At 47.1% G+C, this 21,425-nt stretch overlaps 1 protein-coding gene across 6 annotated transcripts in view; it reads right to left on the bottom strand.

Moving 5' to 3' along the window:
• Window positions 1-21,425, bottom strand: part of Ttf1 (transcription termination factor 1) — a 24,638-nt gene extending 3,213 nt beyond the window's left edge. The window contains exons 1-10 of one of the 6 annotated variants that reach the window (XR_015683287.1): window positions 21,307-21,425; window positions 15,968-17,248; window positions 14,459-14,682; window positions 12,041-12,547; window positions 10,618-10,696; window positions 8,922-9,052; window positions 8,139-8,366; window positions 4,292-4,381; window positions 2,638-2,703; window positions 112-197 (exon numbers count right to left, since the gene is read on the bottom strand). Coding sequence is in view for 2 of the 6 variants with exons in the window: in NM_001427196.1 (NP_001414125.1) it covers window positions 112-197; window positions 2,638-2,703; window positions 4,292-4,381; window positions 8,132-8,366; window positions 8,922-9,052; window positions 10,618-10,696; window positions 12,041-12,226; window positions 14,459-14,682; window positions 15,968-17,247 (2,377 nt within the window). In the remaining 4 variants the exon portion in view is untranslated. 6 annotated transcript variants of the gene reach the window in all.

Here is a 21,425-nt window from a genome sequence, read left to right as displayed (position 1 = left end):
GCAGAGGCTGGCGTCTACCACACAGATTCTGATACCCCACCTCCTCAGTGCTGGGATCACCTCACTGGGACAACACCATACTCTTAACTAGACAAGGGTTTGCATACTGACCTGGAAAAGTCTTTTTCTGCCAAAAGGGAACACAGGCAGCTTTCAGCTTATAAAATTTTGCCTGAACGAAAGGTGGAGGGACATCCCTTTGAAAGGAAAGGTAAGAGAAAACATCAGTGAGCACGTTATCAGTTCTTTTGTGATGGAGTCTCATGTATTCTATGCAGGCCTGGGACAGTCTATCCAGTCAAGGATGACTCTCAACCCTCCTGCCTGAAATGCTGTCCTAGTAAATCCCTGTATCTAGGGTAAGCATTAGAACGAAATAGCCGTTTTCCACTGTATCTAGAGCAGACATGAGAATGAAGAATTGTATTCTAGAAATACTTTGACCTTGAAGAAATCTTTGTGGAAAACAGTGATCACTTCCTGTTATCTACAGTTGTACTTCTGAAGGAGCTTTACAGCCACATGACTTTGGTCACAAGACAGTCCTGGCGCACCTGGAGTCTCCTGTACTGTTGAGTACTGCAAACAGTGAGCTATGAGGATTAAAGTTGCAGGGCCGGGAAATACAGAGATGAGATCAGGGGCTTTGGTATGAGGAATTTGTTCTACCCAAAAAACAACTTTTGTGTGACAATCAATAAATGTGCTCTGCTGTCCGAGGGTCAGGTCAGAGGCTGGATTACAGTCTGCCGTGACCCTCTTTGATTGTCCTGAGCAACTCAGGACACTGACAACTAACTTTACCTATAATGCTGGCATCATAGGTGTGGTGACCAAAGCTGACTCTACGTGGTGCTGGGGACAGAGCCCAGGGCTTTGTGCATGCTCTCCGATCACAGGCAGCTACCACGGCAGGTCATTCTACATATAACTCATCCCAAGTATACCGAGAGTTGATTCTGTAGACTGTATTTCTAGAAACAGAATTACTGGTATCCAAATGGAATTTCTCAAAGGGACTTTCCAAGTCCTGCGGGGTAGCAAGGCTCTAAAGCAGATGGAATTTACTAAGAAAACAAGCAGAAGAGGTGGACACAGCTGAGTTAGGCTGGTCGGCTGCGACCAGTTTCTGAGGAGGGGGTGGGTGGGTATACAGAGGCCCATTTCTTCCTTTGTCTCTTTAAATCCGGATAAAAGGTTAAAAACTACTAGGTGCTGTCATAAAGCAATCCTTAGGAAAAGGCAGAGTTCAGTAGAAAAGAGGACTTCTCAGGAAGCTCAAAAACAAACTCACAGAGCAACAGAATAACAAAGAGAAGGGGGGGAGGGAGGGGGAAGGGGAGAATGCAAAGGAGGAAGTATTATTGAGCTAAATCCCCAACCCTAGGAGGAAGTATTATAAAAAGACTGACTCAGTCAAAGCTGGCCCTCGGAACGGCAGTCCCTGGAGACCCTGCAGGTGGAGGAGGAGAAAAGTGCAGGGCCAGCATTAGCTGTGACAGTAGGACACGTCCAGGGCCTGTAGGCCTCTGCACAAATGCTCTGGGAAGGGACCCAGAGGCCAGTTTCCCATGGTCAGAGGGCTACTCACTGTTCCTTTTCATGCCTCTCTTATTCTGGACAATGTAACCTATTTTCTATTAAAAAGTCAAATTGTGCTGGCTACATTATGTTTGTCATAAGCCAGAAACATTTTGGAAGAGGGAAGCTCAACTGAGAAATGCCTAGGGGCAAGCATGTGGGGCAGGTTTTTGAATGTGGGAGAACCTAGCACACTGTGGGTGCTGCCACCCCTGGCTTGGTTCTGAGTGGCATAGGAAGGCAGGCTGAGCAGGCAGTGCTCCTGGCCTTGGCATCAGCTCCTGCCTCCAATCCTTGCCCTGACTTCCCTCAGTGGTTGCAGGTGAGACATCAGGGACCATGTAACACTTGTCAATCAGCAACACCATCCTACTGCTTCTGGATGTGGACTGCTTCCCCTAAACGTTCCCCAGTTCTCTAAGTTGAAGGCGAAAAGATGGTGAGTTTGAGGCCAACCTGGGCTACATAGCAAGATCCTGCACAGAGAAAGCAAAGCAAAGTGAAGTACGAGGTGCAGGGATGACCCAGCGTGGCTGGTGCTATGTGTGGAGGGTGGAGGCTGAAGCCTTCCTCATCATGTCCACCTTATCTTTTGAGATGGTGTGCAGCTCGGGCTGGTCCTCCGATTTCTGCCCACCCTTCCAGCAGGGGCTACAGATGCCGCCACCCTGTATGGCTTTGATATATGAGGAGACTGGACTCAGATCCTTGTGCTCTGGTGAAAAACACTATAGAATGAGATAGCTCTCTACCCATCTTCCTGCACTCACACACAATTCCACATATGCCATGAATTTTTGGCCTGATAAGGTATGGTAGGGAGTCATGTATTGAAAGTTATCTCTCTGGATGCCGCCACAGAGCCTGGTAAGATAAGACTGATCTCTATAACCCACATGGTGAAGGAGAGACTGAATCTCACAAGTCTTCCGACCTCCACGTACGCACCGTATACACAGGCACATACACACTCACACACAGGCACATACCATAAGGAAAGCATATTTTAAAATGTCTCATCATTGAATAAGTTTACTGTTCAATAAGTGGTCTTACCCTATGGCACCAGCAAGATCTTCCCAATCTATTTCATTAGCATCATTCACATTTAATTCATACAGCCTGTAAGAAAAAATAAAATTTTCAAGGGAAATTCACCTCTATAGGCTCACAGAATACCAAGATCTGAAAAGCCAGGGGCTTTCACCCCAATTCAATCTCCTCAACTACACTACCCAGCCTAGCCCAAGGTTAATCCAAGGTCAGAGAATGAGCTATGGAGCTGGGCTGAAAAGCCATCTCTCTATTCATCACAGATCCCCAGGAACAGCACACTGTCTCATGCCCTCTCCTCAAGACACTATAGCATTGTGTGTGCACTACACATGACCAACAGCCGGCAGTCCCATGGGGACAGGTGGCATCAGACAAATAAATGGAGCTGAGGGTCTGGGCCGACTCAATTTGTCACAACTACCAATTGGTGAGACCCAGGACCTCAGTCCTGTCTGGTCTTAGATGTCTCCTCAGATCTGCTCATCTGTCTCTCCTGCAGGAGGAGTGGGGGATAGCCAGTCAGTGTAAGACAGGAAGCATGGCAGACAGCTGGGATATAGAAGCTGGATAGGATGGCCACAACAAGGGCCTCTGATGCTCTTGCTGGTCCTCCAGCATCATCAGCCTAGGTCTGCCAGACTCACGGCTGTTACAGAGATTCTCACACCTCCACTTCCCTTGAGACTACTGTGATGAGAACTCTGCATAGACAGGAACTCAGGACAAAACCACGCAAGTCACACCAACAGTGTCATTGTGGTGCAGTGTAGAGGGATTGTAATCCAGCCAAATGGCTGCTCTGGCAAGGGATCACATTCAAAGAGCTTCTGGGTCTGCATGATACAGCTGGAAAGCTACATCTTTAATCCCAAACAGTGAGGGTAAAGTTAGAGGGAAGCAGCAATGTTTCAAAATGAAATTAACTGAGGAGCAGACAAAGTGATGAATCAGAGAAAGATTTGACAGGATGAGACAGGATATGCCCAACTCTCATGAGGAGAGGGAAGACAGGCAATTGAAGAAAGCAGCACAGGGAGGTGGGGAGGAGGCAGGGGTGAGAGGAAGAGAAGGAGACAGCAGTTTTACAAGGACAGTTTTAGAGAGACAGGTTGCAGGTGAAGACAGAATGATCCAGAGAAGGAGGAGGAGCCAAAGATTAGAACAGATTGCTAGAGGTACTGTGAGACCAAGCAGAGTAATTTAGTCAGAAGCCAAGAAAAGCCTGTTTGAATCAGTGTGGAGAGGAATTTGAGCAAGAACAGCTGAGTTGAAATAGTCAGTCAGAGTGCAGTAAGAGCTAGAAATGGTGACTTTATTCAGCAACAAGTCTCCAAGACAACAATTACATATGGCAAAAAAAAAAATCCATTTACAGTGCAGGGGGCTATCTAACTTTTCCCACAGGGACAGCTCTACAGACTGAACTAGCACCCTTGACTGAGTACACAGTGTGACCGCATGCACTGTCTCTCACTCTCCCAAGAACACTGGGCACAGGTAACTTCTATCAGCCTCATTCAGAGTTGGTCAACTGAAGCTCAGAAAGGCAAGTCACACACCCACTGGGACACACGCGAAGAAAGGTGCAAGCAATGGCACCCTAATCTCTGGATTAACAAACGGGTTCACACAGCACCCATCCCTATTTTGGTACCTTTCAATAAGAGTTATTTTGGCCTGTAGAGCCTTGACCCCACGATACACGAACCCACCATGGGTCATCCTTTTGGTAAGAATCTCTGTCCTATTAAAAAAAAGAAAAGCATAGTTTAATTTTAGTTTTTTTTTTTTTTTCCTTTTTTTTCGGAGCTGAGGACCGAACCCAGGGTCTTGCGCTTGCTAGGCAAGTGCTCTACCACTGAGCTAAATCCCCAACCCCTTAATTTTAGTTTTAAAAGTACAACTTTCCAGGGCTGGAGAGATGGCTTAGAAGTTAAGAGTATTGACTGTTCTAGAGGTCCTGAGTTCAATTCCCAGAAATCACAATGGTTTATAACCATCTGTTATGAGATCCAATGCCCTCTTTTGGTGTGTCTGAAGATAGCTGTAGACTGGGCTGGGGATTTAGCTCAGTGGTAGAGCGCTTACCTAGGAAGCGCAAGGCCCTGGGTTCGGTCCCCAGCTCCGAAAAAAAAGAACCAAAAAAGATAGCTGTAGACTGTACTCATATACATAAAATAAATAAATCTTTTAAAAAAAGGGGGGTGGGTGGCTGGAGAGATGGCTCAGCAGTTAAGAGCACCGTCTGCTCTTCCAGAGGTCCTGAGTTCAATTCCCAGCAACCACATGGTGGCTCACAACCATCTGTAATGAGATCCCATGTCCTCTTCTGCTGTGTCTGAAGACAGCTACAGTGTACACATATATAAAATAAATAATTCTTAACAAAAGTACAACTTTCCTATTTTAATCACAGCAGTCGCTCTCATTCACTGGGCAGGAATAAATACATGGATAAAGTGGGCATCAAGGTCGAATGTGGATAATGGGCATGAGAGTCTATTTTGTGGTATGAAATTTTTGTAAGGGAAAATTTTTTTTCAAATTGATAAACGACAAAGTTTGGTTTTACTCATGAAGATTGATGAAAAACCATTACTAGTTCTATAAAAGTAGAATATTTCAACTGAAAAGCACTTACTTACTTCAAACTACACTTATCAATACTATTTTCATGATGCACCTTCAAAACATCAGCATGCTGACTTCCCTGTACAATGGACTTTGCAACACGTTAAGATACACGCATTCCGAAGGCTGTCATCCCCATCCTTCTCACCTCCATGTTTTCTCTTCAGCTCCTCTGCTGACTCACTGGCTGTGCTTTGTGACATCGTATTAGTGGAAATAAGACTGTTTTTAGACCCAATTAATTGTGGACTAATGAGAACATTCTGAACTGCTGGCTTTGCAGGAAGTGAAGCTTTCACGTAAGTAGGCATTTGCATGGTAAGACTGCACCAGAAGGGGCACTGCTCTCCTACTTGACTTAAACACATGGGGTTTGTGGAGTTAGTGGGCCAGGTTTGGGCGTAATGTGTCTGCTAGTGACAGAGCCAACATGTAACCCCAGAACTGTCAGGCTGCTGCTGCTGAGTTGTACCCTTGACAGCACTCCTGTTCTAATTGCCCGTGCTTTTACTGGGACACAGGCTGGCAGCCCAAACTCCAACCATGAGCCTCAGGCCCCAGGAGTCAGCATTCGAACTCTCAGCAAGCTTGGCATTAGTGTTCAGAGGCTTGCAATGGTAGCAGGAAAGCTGTTTTGTTTGCTTGTTTTTATGTTTATTTACTCGTATGTTTGAATGCTTTGCCTGTGAACTCAGGTCCTTAATGCTTTACCCACTGGGCCATCTCTTTATAGCCCCGTAAAGGCAGTGTTGGAGAGAACAAGATTAAGCCTGTTTATAGCCATTGAAGGGCACTCTGCATATGCTCTTGTGACTGTTTATAAATGGCTATTGGGGCTCAGCAGGTAAGAGCACTGGCTGTTCTTCCAGAGGACTTGGGTTCAATTCCTAGTACTACTATGATGGCTCACAACTGTGTGGAGAGAATCTCTTATGTTCTGTATGGAAGCATCGCCTGTCAATAAAAAGCTGATTGGTCAATGAGCTAAGGCAGGAAGTAGGAGATGGGAATTCCAGTAGGGAAAGAGGAACTCTGGGATAGAGTCAGACGGGAAGAGATTCACCCCAAACTTTTAGGAGACAGATGCACGAAAGTAACCAGCCGTTGGCACTCATAGAATAAACAGGTTATTTAAGCTATGGGTAGTCAGGGAAGAAGCCCAAACTTATGACCTAGGCACTGATTTAGTCATATATAATTACATGTCAGAATTGTTATTTTGGGAACTGGGGCATGGGTGAAAAAGCCCTTGACTACACAACTGTCTGTAACTCTAGTTTTAAGAGATCCAGTGCCCTCTTCTGACCTTAGAAAGCACCAAGTATGCACGTGGTACACAGACATATATGCAGGCAAAGCATTCAAACATACGAATAAATAAATCCAAAACAAACAAAACCAACAGTTTTCTTGCTACCAATGCAAGTCTCTGAACACTAATGTCAAGCTTGCTGAGAACTCGCATGCTGACTCCTGGGGCTCGTGGCTCATGGCCGGAGTTTGGGCTGCCAGCCTGTGGGTAAAACTCAGCAGCAGCAGCAGCAGCAGCCTGACAGATCACTTTTTCCATGTACACACTTTCCCTCGTCTTCCCTCTCTCTCTCTCCTCTTCAGGTTTTCAATTAATGTCTCCCCTCTGTGGCCAGTGTTGGCCTTGAACCCTTAAACCCCCTGCCTTCAGCCTTCTGAGTGCTGGGATGGCAGGACTGCACTGCTATGCATAACACACACACAGCTAATACACACTGCTCCTCCCAACCTGGGTCTGAACCCCAGAATAAAACCAAAACAAAGTACCCAAATATCCCAAGCAGAGTTGAAAGTTGTATGGATAGTGTAAGCCATGGGTCTACTTTTTTTTTTTTTTTCCTTTTTTCTTTTTTTCGGAGCTGGGGACCGAACCCAGGGCCTTGCGCTTGCTAGGCAAGTGCTCTACCGCTGAGCTAAATCCCCAACCCCCATGGGTCTACTTTTAATGCAAAGTATTGTACTGTAACAGATCTTACCCTCATTTGGAAGGTGGGGTCACTGAGTACCATGGACAGATACTGTGGGTCCAGCCCATGAGGAATCACTGCTTCAGGCAGGATGTTGCTGCATGTCCAGGACTTGGGAAAGTGAGAGCAGGTAGGGAGCATGCAGCCAGAAGGGAACAGAAACTGCCCTCCTAGCTCAGGGTGTGACTACAACCACTGTGCTGTAGCAGAGCCCAGAGCAACTGCCGACCTACAACTGCAAACACACAAGGCCAAGCTATGCTGCCACTAGACCCTGACATCCTTGGATTTCTCTCTCAAATTCTGCCATTTCCTTCAGTGTTGCATATCTCTAACTTCTGGGTCACTACTCAGCAAAATATGGGGTATGGAGAAGCTATTTTAATATAAAAGAAAAAAAGTCCTATTTGCCAAACTAAAGCTATGGAAAGATGTGGTTAAGAGTCCTAAGACGGGCTGGAGAGGGGTTGGGGATTTAGCTCAGTGGTAGAGCGCTTGCCTAGCAAGTGCAAGGCCCTGGGTTCGGTCCCCAGCTCCAAGAAAAAAAAAAAGTCACAAGTCTAGCTAGTCTACTGTTGAACCTGGTCCCAAACTTGAGATCCTCCTGCCTCAACCCCTTGGATACTGGATTCACAGGTGTATACCACTAAGCCTGTCTTTAGGATCTGAAAGAGGAAGAAATACACACGACACAGAGGCTGCTGCACACTGGCACCCTGTCCATCAAGGTCCATTAGGTGAAGGAGGTGCAGTGGACGCTGGAGCATTCCTGGCACTGTGTGCTGTGCACACTATTGTGTGTACCTCTTGCCCAGACCAGACACTGAGAGCCCTACTGCAGGGTACACAGGAAGCCTCACACTTACCACTTACTTTTGCACTGCATCCAGTTCCGGGTCTCCACTCTAGCTTCCACCTCCACCCATGATATGCCCTTATAGAGTTTTTCCCGGACAATCGACAGGCGACCTTCAGGGTCTTCCTGGAGTCTAGAATCTAGTTCTCTTAATTCTTGGGAAGACATCTTCTTTAGAATCACATCCTCCACAGCCTTGATCAGCCTCTGAGTTTCTGCCTTACTCCAAGTGCCATGGTTTCTATCTGCAGACATAAAAGGATGATCCTATATCATAGCTGCTCATCCATTTGCTTCCAAGCACATGAAAAAGGGGATAATAAATCAGGTGCTTTCCACAAAATAATGGGAAAAGCTCACCCAAACAAACTGAAAATAACTGACAACAGGGTTTTTTTTTTTTTTTTTTTTTGGTTTGTTTTTTGAGGCAGGGTCTCTATGTAGTTCTGTCTGTCTTGGAACTCACTATGTAGGCCCAGGCTGGCCTCAAACTCACAGAGCTCTGCCTGCCTCTGCCTCCCACAGGCCAGGAGTGTGCCACTCTACCCAGTTTAAGGCCCAACATTTAGGGGCAAAGTAGCCGCACATGTCACTCTCATGGGCTTCCTCCTGGCCAACCTCTGGAAGGCCTGCCTGGCACGAGCAGCAGCTCATGCTGCAGGGTATGGACTGACGCATGGTTAGTGCATACAGACACGTCAAATGAACAGGCATGGAGAGGGTCTTTAAAAGGAGCACACACTGAGAGTGGACCACAGAGACCTCTGCATACCGGCTTATTTCACAGAGAGGCCACTCACCACCATCAATCTGAGAGAACTTGAGGGCAACTGAAAGGCTGCTTCGGGCTACCATGGCCCCAATCTTTTTCCAGTCATTTCCATGGAGGGAATGGTAGGCCTTCAGCTTCTTAGTATCTTCCTCATTGTACCTGAAGAGAAGGAAAAAGATTGCTAGGTTTAATGAAGTCTAAGACTAGGAACGGCATCTCATGGTAGAACATAGGAAAAGCTAATGGCAGCACTGATAGGAAGCCATGCCTCTCCTACCCATGGCTGGAGCCCCTCCCACCCATGGCTGGAGCCCTTCACTGTCTGTCTGTACACTTCAGTGGTTATTATGCCATCAATCACGGCTGAAAGAGCCAAGGTCTACTCAGTCTCTCATAGGCCATGCTGAACCATCTAGGCCTGTTCTTACGTCACAGCCTGCATTGGCTTGAACATGGATGGCTGTCTCCACCCACTGGTACTGCTATCTGGATGGTACCCTGCAGGGAACACTGAGTGCCCCTGCTGAGTCTCCTCTGTGCTGCTCTAAGCCTGCAGTCAACATCTATGGACCCCTGGATCATACTATGTCCTCTAGACCAGTGCTGCCTACTGTTAACCAACATCATGTACGCCACTCAGTCATACGCCACCCCCACATGGAAGAATTCTTTCACTTAGTATTCATATGATCAACGCGAGAACCAACTTCCTTGGAGCTGTGACTTGGATGTGACTCCATGACTTGGCATTTTGTGACAAACACAAGGCCTGGGTTCCACCTAAGGCCTGGACAGATGGCTCACAACCTAAAGGACGTGAACTATAGGTAAAGGCTGAATAGATAGCTCAGTGGTTAAAAGCACTTACCATTCTTTTTTGGTTGTTTTTGTTTTTTGGGATAGCCCTGGCTGTCCTAAAACTTGCTGTGTGGACTAGGCTGGCCTCAAACTCACAGAGCTCCTCCTGTCTCTGTCTCCCCATGCTGGGATTAAAGGTATGCACCATCATACCTAGCTACACTGACTGCTCTTGAGAGGCCCCAGGTCAGATCTCAGCACCCACATGGTGGCTCACAGCCTGCAACCCCTGTTTCAAGCAATTTTATGCTTCTTCTGACCTCTGCAGGCTCCTGAGTATGCATGGTGTATGTGCGCACGCACATACTCAGACACACACAAACAAAATAGGTTTTCTAGATTAAAAAGGATTGAATTGTGGGTGGGAGCATAAGGCTACAGTGGGCAGTGGTGGTGGGAGAGAGGGAGGGAATGGGTCCAGGAGATGACGCAGTAGGTATGGTGTTTGCAAGTCAGCATGAGTGCCTCAGTTCAGACTCCCAACTCAATTCAGAGTGTTGGACATAGATGAGAACTGGGGACTTTTTGGGGAAGAAGAAGGGAGAGGATGAACCACAGGGCAGAAGGGAACACTATGGTGCTTACTGCATCAGAGAGCAGAGCATACAAGAGCCACAGAAGAAAGGCAGGAGATGTCCAGTGCTGAAGCCCAGGTACAAAGGGACAGAGGACACAGGAAACAGAAAATTCCAGAAGGCTTATTAAAGAATTGGGAGTGGAAATGAATCTTAAAGGTGTAAGCCTAACAATCTCCAGTCAGGTTTTAATGCAGAAACCTCTGTGACCCTCACCTGTCACTCGGGGCTGTGGCTATTTTGTTTCTTGACATCAGGACAAATTTTGGTCCCGCACTGAGAGTTTCTTACCTGCCTTTGTAATTATTCACATCAAATATCTTCTTTGCACGATAGTACACAAGCTTCCAGGGCCGAGCAATGCCCTTCCCTACGGAGAGTTAGAAGACAGAGTCAGGGAGGTGGTGTGTGGCCAGTGTGAGTCATGGTCACAGACCAAAGTAACCTAGCAGAACCCTCGGTAACATGATCAAGTGCTATGCAGCAGTGTGAAGAGGAAGGGGTGTCCTGCGCCCTGCACTGTCAGAACAGGAAACACTGAGGAGCAGTGCACACTGGGTTCCCAGATCCACTCACTGGATTGCCACTTCGGCGTGAGCTGAGGGGTACCAAGCTCTTCAAGACCTTCTCCCAGCCTCCCCATCTCCCTCTCTCCAGAGAGCCTTCCCCCTGCCTCCCTGTGTACACTGAAAATACTTGTGAGATTACCATCTCCAGATTCAAAAGCGGTTCTTTCATGAGGGACCTATTACTACTTACTGATCTTTTTTCTTTTTTTGGAGCTGGGGACCGGACCCAGGGCCTTGCGCTTGCTAGGCAGGTGCTCTACCACTGAGCCAAATCCCCAACCCCCCTTACTGATCTTTTTTAAAAATACATTTTTTTTTTTTTTGCCAGACTTGGTGGCACGCACCTTTGATCCCAGATTTTGGGAAGCAGATGTGATTGGATCTCTGAGTTCGAGGCCAGCCTGATCTACAAAGCAAATTCCATGATAGCCAGGGCTACACAGAGAAACTCCTCAAAAAGATGAAAACAATTAAAAATATATTTAGGGGGTCTGGAGAGGTGCCCCAGAGGTTAAGAGCACTGTCAAGTTCTTCAAGGGGTCCTGAGTTCCATTCCCGGCCACCACATGGTGACTCACAACCATCTGTAATGTAGTCTGGTGCTCTCTTCTGCCTGCAGGCAAACATGCAGGCCGAACACTGTGTACATAATAAATCAATAAATCTTATACAGTGTATTCTGACCATATTCACTCTTAACTCTTTTCCCTGACTCCTCCAAGGTCCACCTCCTCCTTTCTTCTCTCCCCAACTTTGTGTCTTGTTTTTAATAATCCGCTGTGTACAATTTCTGCTTCCATAAACTTCTAGGCATGGGGTCATTCATGGGAAGCCTTACTGAGCTCCTAACTCTCTCAGCAGCAGCCCCCGAGCAGGGATGCTGCGTAAAGCCCTTCACTTAGAAGATCAGAATGCATGGAAGGACGTGTTTCATGCAGAAGGAATGACAGACAGGAACAGATAATTACTGCCAAGTGGACAGGATAGAAGATTGTTTACTCTTTCACAAAATCCATGGAGGACTACTCTTGAGAGACACGGAGACACTGCAAATCCCACGGGACTCAGAGGAAGTACTTCCTCACCACGGGACTTCAGGCAGCTGTGGGAAGGCTGGGGGAGGCTTGGTCTCCTTCCCCACTTACCAATGTGCAGTCTGAAGGCATGCTTCCGTTTGAGGTTAGTGATCAGAGACTTTTCCTCTGGGTATCTGTCTGTGTACAGCAGCTTGTCTGCACTCTCAATTCCAGTCAAGGACAGGAAATCTTGCACATTTTTCTCTATTTGTTTATTTTCTTTAACAGAAAATTTGCCAAATCTAATAGCTACCCCTAGAGTTGGAGTGAGGGAGTAGAGACAAGTACAGACTGTCAATAATGAATATAAGCAAACCGACTACATTCATTCCCCCTGCCCCCTCTGTGTGTGTGTGTGTGTGTGTGTGTGTGTGTGTGTGTGTGTATGCGTGTATGCGTGTACGTGTATGAAGACTACAGTTGTCATCCTCAGAGCCATCTTTTTTGGTGACAGGTTCTCCTGTTGACCAAGCGGGCCAGGCTGGCCGGTCAGCAAAGCCCAAGGATCTTCTGGTCTACCTCCCCAGTGTTAGGTCACAGGCATACGGCACCAGGTCCAGCTCTGTTACATGGATTCTGGAAACAAAACTCAGGTCATGTTTGTGTAACAAGCACTTTATCGACTGAGCATCTCTCAGGCCCACATGGAAAACCTATAGGATTCGGACTAGCTGGGAGCAGCCCATTGGGCAGGAGTGGCCCACTGGTATCTTTGGCACAGAGTGGCTCCCCAGTCCCCATCCTCAATTCTAGCCTAAACCATATCTCTTCTCCCCAAGTCTTCCCAGACAGCCGCTACCACAGGGACTAGCTTGCTTCCTCAATATCTTTAAGATAGTTATATTAAAAATAACGGACATTTTAGAAGATTCTAAAAGAAGCCCCACTCTACTTCCACATCACTAAACTCCCTGAGAGTAGTGTTCACAGGGGCTAGCAAGTCTGCTGAAATAACACAAGCTTTCTATGAATCAATCAAACACAACACAGTTAATACTGAACTCCTGTTCCTTGTGCAATCATTAAGGATCAAATGTGTGAAACCCAGTTCTTTCTTTTGGCAGACTTGGAGACTCAAGAGTTCACCTGTCTGGTTTTAGCTGTTTTGTTTGGTTGAGGCAGTTTCATGGAGCTCAGGCTGGCTGCAAACTCCCTATGTAGCTAAGGAGAGACCTGAACTTCTGACTCCTGGGATTAGACATGCACCAGCACACCACACTCAGTTTATGTGGATTCTGGGAATTAAACCAAGCGCTGGATGCATGCTAGTCAAGTGCTCTCCTAGCTGATCTTTATTCTCAGCCCTGACTTTAGGTTTACTATTCATGGTGAGGCTCCCTCCTTTGAACATAATCATAGCCACTTTGTATCTAGACGCCATGTTACTCATAAGGTGAAGTTAAGATCATACTTATTACTTTAACTGACACTGAAGAATGTTATTAATGAGCCAAAAAGTTATGGCTGAATCACTTATATCCGGTTATCTCAATGTTCTGAGACTCCCCTGTTCAACACCTGCCACCCTCCTTACCTCACTCAGGACCAGTCAGCTTGAAGGTCGGCTGATAACACTTTGTCTAGTTAGCCAAAAATGCTATACCACTTCACTGCTTGCCTTAAACTTTTGAACCTGGGTTTTTATATAAAAAGTGTGCCCTGAGGACAGACAGGTGCCACAATTAGGTTTTCCTTCTTGTGGCCCCGACTGATCAATCTGAAAGTGTTCGGTAACACCTTCATATTTAAGACTGGTGTCTGAATGGTTGGTGCACGGCTAACCCCAGGCCTAAACAATGCATGCATGCATATATACACACCACAAAATTAAATAAATAACCCAGTAATTTATATTTGGAGCAAGGCACGGTGATACACAAATGTTAATTCCAGCATTTGGGAAGCCGAGGCAGGAGGATTGAGAACTTGAACTCAGCCTGTTCTACCTCATGATTCAACTCGAGGGGGTATTCAGCAAAGGGAAACCCCCAAGATACTGTTCTGTAACTGTGCCTATGTGAGGTGCTTGGGGTGTATTAGATTGTTTCTAATCTCTTCGATGCTTTGGCTCCCAGAGTGAGAGGCCCCTCACTCGACGCACAGTGCATACTTATACGAAAGAGCACTTACACTGTACACTCCCATGCATGACAAAGACACGCAATGAGGAGGAAACACTTTAATGGGTGACTCTGACACTCTCTGGCCAGCAACTGCTCAGTACGGACTGCTCAGTTGTGGCCTTCTAAGACTTTCTTTCTTTCTTTTTTTTTTTTTTTAAAGACAGGGTATCTCTGTGTTGCCTTGACTGTCCTGGACTCAATTGGTAGACCAGGCTAGCCTCAAATTTATAGAGATCTACCTGCCTCTGCCTCTGCAATGCTGGGATTAAAGGTGTGCTCCACCACTGCCCAGCTTTAACATCTTTTTAAAGGATGCTTCTCCATTAATTCCAGTCACTCAAAAGCAGCACACTGGAAAGCTTACCTTGTGCCTTAAACTCTTTGAAGCGCCCTAGGTCATCTCGATACATGCGTCTAATTGTGGTGGCCGCCCTTTCCTGTATGTCAGGAATGAACTCTTGGAGCTGCCTCACTGCAGAGCCCAAATCCACATCTGACTCATCAGAATCTCTCCTGTCCTCAGATACGCATCTTGTTGCAGAATTGCTAGCTGATTCCAAATTGCTTTCTTCGTGGGTAGGTTCTAATCTAAGGGGAAAACCAGGTTACCAGCAAGTCAGCCCTCCAGCTAATCCCTTAACTCTTCCTGAATGGGTCTCAGTCTAAAAAAGTACTGAAGTTAACCTGCACCTTGGAGGGAGCTATTCATTCCATAATATTCAAATTCTTTCTGCACCCTGATTAGATTAAATGAACGTGTGTGTGTGTGTGTGTGTGTGTGTGTGTGTGTGTGTGTGTGTGTGTGTCTGTGTGTGTGTGTATGTCTGTGTGGACAGGAGGTAACTCGATCCTACCAGTTAGTGCTAGTTTGTGTGCTACTTCTCATCCTTGGTTCTAGTAAATAAAGCCCTTTTGATCTCTACAACCCCCACACCCCTGCCCTTACAATGAGTGGAGCTGTAGAATACACTGGCTCCTAGCTGGTTAGCTGGGTGTTCAGGGTGCACCTGCTGCATAGGCCTTATCTCTCCCTTTGGGTTTTTTTTTTTTTTTTTTGGTTCTTTTTTTCGGAGCTGGAGACCGAACCCAGGGCCTTGCGCTTCCTAGGTAAGCGCTCTACCACTGAGCTAAATCCCCAGCCCTCTCCCTTTGTTTTTGATGTGTCCATCCCAATTGTTTTTCCCAGCTCTCCAGCAGATGGCAGAATCTGACTGCTTCGTATGTTCAGGCTCAACACCAGTGAGTCCGTCAGACTGGAAGCTATACCCTCCAGCCTACTTGTCACCAAGTTAGTGACTTTCCTAAGACCTGTGGCCCCAGGAAAGTTAGAGCTACAGCCCTAGCATATCCCTGCCTCATGATCCATGTACTGACAATGTTCCAGTGAGAGGACAGTGTGAATGCCCATTCGTGTTATCAATACCATCCCATGTGACACTTAACATTTAGCAAATATGCAAAACTAGTCAAAGCCAGAACTACTAAACAAACACAAAAAGATTACTGAGTGAAAAGTAAGAAGAGAAAAATCTGTCTCGGGTCCAGGATCTGTAAGTAGGGAAGTAGACTAATACAGCAGTAACCATAGCTACATTCCTTGTGTGAGAGCCAAGCTTCTACTGCTCCAGAATCCCCAGTTTAAGGTACATAGCCCTTATGTCCACACGTACTCTCAGACAAGCTGTGGGGGCTGGAAATCTTAAAATGGCTCAAACTTATAGAATTAGGTAGAATAGATCTCAGTGAAAATCTAATTTAACTATATTTACATATGAAGACATCCAGTTATCTCCTCAATTAAGACCGTCACACTAGTCCTAAGACTGCTGTCACCTCATATGCACACAGAAGACACATCCCATTTCCACCTTACCTCTGTATCTCCTTCCTGTGCTTCTCGGTGGGACGGGCCTGGGCTTCTGCCTCTGTTGACCCGTGGTCCACGTCCTCTTCCCTCAAAGTACCATTCCCTTCTGGTGAGTCCACGAGGGCACTCTCAGCCGTGCTGTCCAGCACTGAGACACTGTCACCAGAGGTGGCAAGAGTAACAGACTTGTGCTTCTTCTTCTTGGACTTTTTCCGGATCCTGTGGGATTCTTTGATGCTCTCACCTTCTTCTTCAGTCTCATCCTCTCCTCCATGGTGTGCACTATCAAGACTCTCAGGGATAGTCTCTGAGCTAACAAGACTCTCAGAGACGGCCTCCAATTCTTGGCTCCTGAACACTTTTTTTTTAGACTTCTTCTTACAAAACACTGCTATTTTTGTGTTTTTGCCTTCTAGATCCACAGGAGACAAGGACTCTGACTGGGGCAGGGAGATCCTCTCAGGCTGGGTTCCCTGGATAGCATCCTGGGGTGCAATTTTCTGGGGGTGCTTTTGATTCTTTTTGCTCCTGATATCACTGTGCAGCTCTCGACAGTCACGTTTCTGGGTTTCAGCCATGGGCAGCTCTTCTGTGTCATTCACTTTTGCTGACCTTTGTCCCTTGCTCATATCAACATAAACAATATCCACATCCTTTCTAGAAGTCTCTAGCAGGTTCTCCATGTTTTCTTTATCCACAAGAATGATCCCAGTTTCCATATCCACCTCCCAAACACTATTCTTTTTCTTTTTGTGGGCAGCAGTGGTTTTTTTAGCTTTATGGAAGGTCTCTGAATTTTTCAGAAGGGAAGAAGTAAGCTGCTGGGACTCCTTCTCCTTCTTCTTCTTTCTCTTGGCTTTCCAAGGTTGCTCACTCTCTAAGCTCTCCTCAGCTGGTGTCTGGGACTCCCTCCTCCTCTTCTTCTTCTTGGCTTTCCAAGGCTGTTCACTTTCCAAGTTCTCCTGGGCTGGTGTCTGGGACTCCCTCCTCCTTTTCCCTAGCATAGACATTGGAGTCTGCTCACTCTCCAAGCTTTCCTGGGCTGGTGTCTGGGACTCCCTCCTCCTCTTCTTCTTCTTCTTGGCTTTCCAAGGCTGTTCACTTTCTAAGCTCTCCTGGGCTGGTGTCTGCGACTCCCTCCTCCTCTTCTTCCGCACAGATACCTGAGGCTGTTCACTCTCCAAGTGTTGAGAGGGCCATTTTTGAAGTCTTTTTTCAGACACAGAAGACCATTTCTTTTTCTTGTGCAAAGTTGCAGTGTGGGTCTTAAATTTGCCCCCTTCCATCCTGGGAAAAATGTGACAACAATGGTTTATTTTGGCATTTTAAACATACGTGTGGGGGCAGGGTGACAGGACAAACACAACTGTATGACAAATGACAAGCCAGGAGTCATGAATATAAATTTTATATAATTTTATACTATTCAAAATATACAGAAAGCTCAGTGAGACCCACTTTGCCTAGTCTCACTGCCTTTATGATAGACACACACACACACCCCTCCCAAGTTCACAGAATTCATGCACAGCCTAGGGCCACAGGCCACCTACAGACTCATCTTCTATGATGGGTACTTGCTGTGGTTCCCCCAGCATGCCTAGTCCTTTCCTGACTCTCAGTAGGTTCTCTGCTGACCCCCAGTCTACCAGTTGCTGTTGGGGCTCCCTTGCCTGCCTGTGAGCTTAGGTAGGAGACTGCTCTGCTTTATTTACTAAGACAAAGTCTTGCTATGGAGCCCAGGTTGGCCCCCACCCTGGCTGCAGTCCTCCCATCCCAGTCTCCTCAGTCCCAAGACACCAGCATGCATCACAACACCTGGCGGGAAGGTCACTTCTTTAAGAAAGTTTACTCCATACTGTCTAGCTTTCACAGTATCAGAAGGTGCTATGTGGGTTGCTGGGTGGAAAAAAAATCATCACTACCCAGCTGTGAGCCGTGTGGACTAAAATGAACAGCATGGCAAACTGTGCCTATGGGTGCAACAGTGGCAGAACTTGAGGGTAGCCAGCTGCTTTCTGGGTGGATTTAAGGCCTGCTCCACAGGAGGAAATACGCTCAGTACTGCAACTCTGGACCAGAGCCCATGGTTAGGGAGCTCCCAGCCCCAGGGTGAAGCTGGCACTGTTGTTGTGCTAATCAGACATGGCATCACTATATCTACACTTGTCCTCTGGACCACAGACTGGGGCAGCTCTCGGGCTGCATCACACAAGCTTCTTTGTGCAGTGGACAGCAACTGATTGGTGAAGAAACTCACAACCAGTCAAGGGACAGGGAACAAGTGTCAGTGGAGTGCTCAGCCACAAAAGAACAGCTGGATCCCCTGCCCACCCTCCAAGGCTCAGTGACCGTCTCAGAAGGGGAAAGAATTTACGAGCCAGAGGCTGGGGGAACTGGAGCAAAACATGTCTTCTGGACAGGCTAGGGCCGCTGTGTTCATAACTTATAGCAGCTGTACGGAGTTGCCTGTACGAGATCAAGCCAGTCAATATTCAAACATGGAGGGGAAGGGGCTGGGCTAATGCGCTCCAACTCCTAACTGAGGCTCCTGGGGAAGAGAGAGTCAGTGTTCTCTAAGGTATTATCCCTGGTAGGTTGACATGGCTCCAGAGGCTGGCCCCATACCCAGAGTACAGGGTGGCACAAACTTGACTGAATAGGTCATTTTTAAAACAGAAAGAGGACATAAAATTGTGGGGAGGGGGAGTAGGTGGGGGTGAATCTAGGAGCTGCGGAAGTAGTGGGGGTGAATCTGATCAAACAAATACTATGAAATCCTAGAACACTAGTATCATAGTTTTCACTTCCTTTCTGCATTCTCTGTGGCAATCTGTGCTTTTCTGAAGCACTGTAACTTAAAAGTTAGCAATCAGCCATTCAGTCACTCAACGTCTAGCTCCTCTGTTGGCACTCAGAGCCCACAAAGGCAGGCAGCTGTGTGTGCTGCTCCATTTCTATTGCCTGCAAGCCCTGGCCCAGCCCTACATTAAAATCAGGCAAGTCTCGACATCTTGATACCACGACATAGCCCCAGACCTCAGGCAGGGTCACTGGGCCCTGACAAAGAGGGCAGATGTGCCTTGTCAGTGACCAGCAAAACAAGAACACTCCATACATTTACAGTTGCACATACCTGTAACCTGGCACTGAGGAGTGGAGGCAGGAGGAGCCTTCTCAGCTACACTGTAGGACTGAGGCCCTGACTCAGCCCCTCCCCCTCATGCATAAAGAATTACATACAAACATTTCATATTCCTCTCCTCAATCTGAGTTGCTTCTGGGTCCAAATATTTAGAATTTATCCTTGACTAGATGATATATTTATGTGGTTCAAAACAGCACATTCCCCACAACCAGAGAGAATTTCTGTGTGACCCTGGCTGTCCTAAAACTCTCCCTCTGTAGACCAGGCAGGCCTGAACTCACAGGTATCCAACTGTTTCTGTCTCCTGGGAGACAGCCTTAAAGGCATGTACTACTGCACCCAGCCAAAACCAGTATATTTGAATTTCTTCCCAGTATGTTCTGACCTGTAGTTCCTGTTTTCCTTACAGACTGAATCTCTCTCTAGCACCAGAGGCTTTAGCCAACCTAGATGCTAAGCACCTTCCCTGTAGAAGGTACCTACCTCATCCTGGGTAGTGCATGGCAGCTGTGAGGACTGTGCTTTAGAGGTAAGAGGCCATGAACGAACACTTAATCTTTCACCTTCAAGGCAGGTCCTTCCCCTTCCATGGGGTACCAGAGCTGTTTTAGACCTGCCTCCCTTATAAATATCTCCCAGCTGGGACGTGCTACCTAGGGATGCAGGGGACCCTTTCAAAGACTTTTCAAGGTCTCAGCAGGGGTGCACAATGGCTACCAAGGATCTAAGACAGTCTTACACAATCACTGTGGCCCCAACACCGAACCTGGTTCTGCTCTTAGTAATTTTCATTTTTTTGGCATGGATTAACGATTTCTCTTTGGCTGTGCCTGTGCTGCTGAGAATACAGGGAAAACCCACAAGTGGGCAGATGGGCTGTATTCTAATCACGGTTGGAACCAAAACACTATCTAGAACCAGTTCTGTTTCTTTAGATCCGGAGTGTCCCCTAGGGTAGCCAGATGAGGTTAATGAGCACCTGAAATGGGGCAGAGCCAACCCATAAAATGGAAATAGATATGCTAGCAACAGTCTCTTCACTGAGCACCGTCCCCAGCGCTACCCTAGTTCCTGACCCTTCCAGGAGCCATCAGTAGGAGCGGTTTCCCTATTTTCCTCCACATCCTTATTGTTACAGCACATTGTTATTGTTTAGTGGGGTTTTGTTTTTTGGGTTTTTTTTTTCCCCTTAGCTGTTGAGCTCTTTTTGGCCCCAAATGAATTTTTGCCATGGTCTGTGGCCCTTTCAGTAAAATTAATTACAACTGCCCCTTCTGAACCTTGCCTTTAATTTGAAAATAGTATATGTTGTGTAAATGAATGCATGTCTGCTGGGTGATCGTGGAGGTCCCTGGAACTTAAGTCATAGATGGGTGTGAACTACTATATAGATTTGGATGCTGGGAACCAGGCCCAAGTCTTCCACACAAGCAACAAGTGATCTTAACCCCTGAATCATCTCTCCACACCCTTACCCGCTCTTGAGGAACTGGAGGGATTTATGCAGAAGAGCTTATTTACTTATCCTCACTAAATGCACAGGAGAAGGGTGTAAGTGGGGAAGCTAGGAGTTCAAACTCGGGTCCTCATGTTTGTGCAAGTTTTACTTGCTGAGCCAGCTCAACCTTAATTCTTTTGTCTGTTATCCTTTATATAAAATCAACATCCTTTCAGACTTCCAGGGCCTTCAGTTCCTCATGACATAGCCTGACCCATGCTGTGCATTTCCTGGCATCCTCTCTTCTTGGAACAATGTTTTGATTTCCTACGAGAGACCTCTCAATGCCTTTATGCCCGGTGACTAGCCTCGGTGCAAAAGCCATTTTAACAGGGTACCGTTACGGACTCCATAACTGGGTCCCATTATCCCTTCGGCACAGACTTCCCAAACAGCCCAGCGGGTTCCCGAGGAGCGCTCAGTTTCAACTAAAGAGCGGAAATCACCTATCCCTACTTCCGGCCCCACGCAGCCTCTGCTCACCGCCCTGGCTTCTGACTGACCCTGCTCTGCCCCTGCCCCGGGGCAGCGACCCGAGGATCCCGCAAACCGCGGCCTGGGCCCCAGGCCCCCACAACCCCCGGCGGCGAGGAACAGGCCGATCCGCCTCAGGCCGCGGCCTCGCTTGGAACAAGGCCACAGCGCAGTCGCCCGCCACACTTGGGGGGCAGAAATTCAATGAAAGCTCGTCCAACCTACCCTGAGATAGTGTAGCACTCGTCTTTCAACCCGGAAGTGTTGTGAGGCGGAAATACTGTACTGACTTCCGTCTTGCTGCGCATCCGGCTGCCATAGTAACATGGCGGCGCGCAAGGATT

The sequence above is a fragment of the Rattus norvegicus genome, chromosome 3 (genome assembly GCF_021556685.1).
Source record: "Rattus norvegicus strain SHRSP/BbbUtx chromosome 3, alternate assembly SHRSP_T2T, whole genome shotgun sequence".
Classification (NCBI taxonomy): Eukaryota; Metazoa; Chordata; class Mammalia; order Rodentia; family Muridae; genus Rattus; species Rattus norvegicus.
Note: the sequence above shows the minus strand (reverse complement) of the source record. Positions and strands in the feature narration are given on the sequence as shown.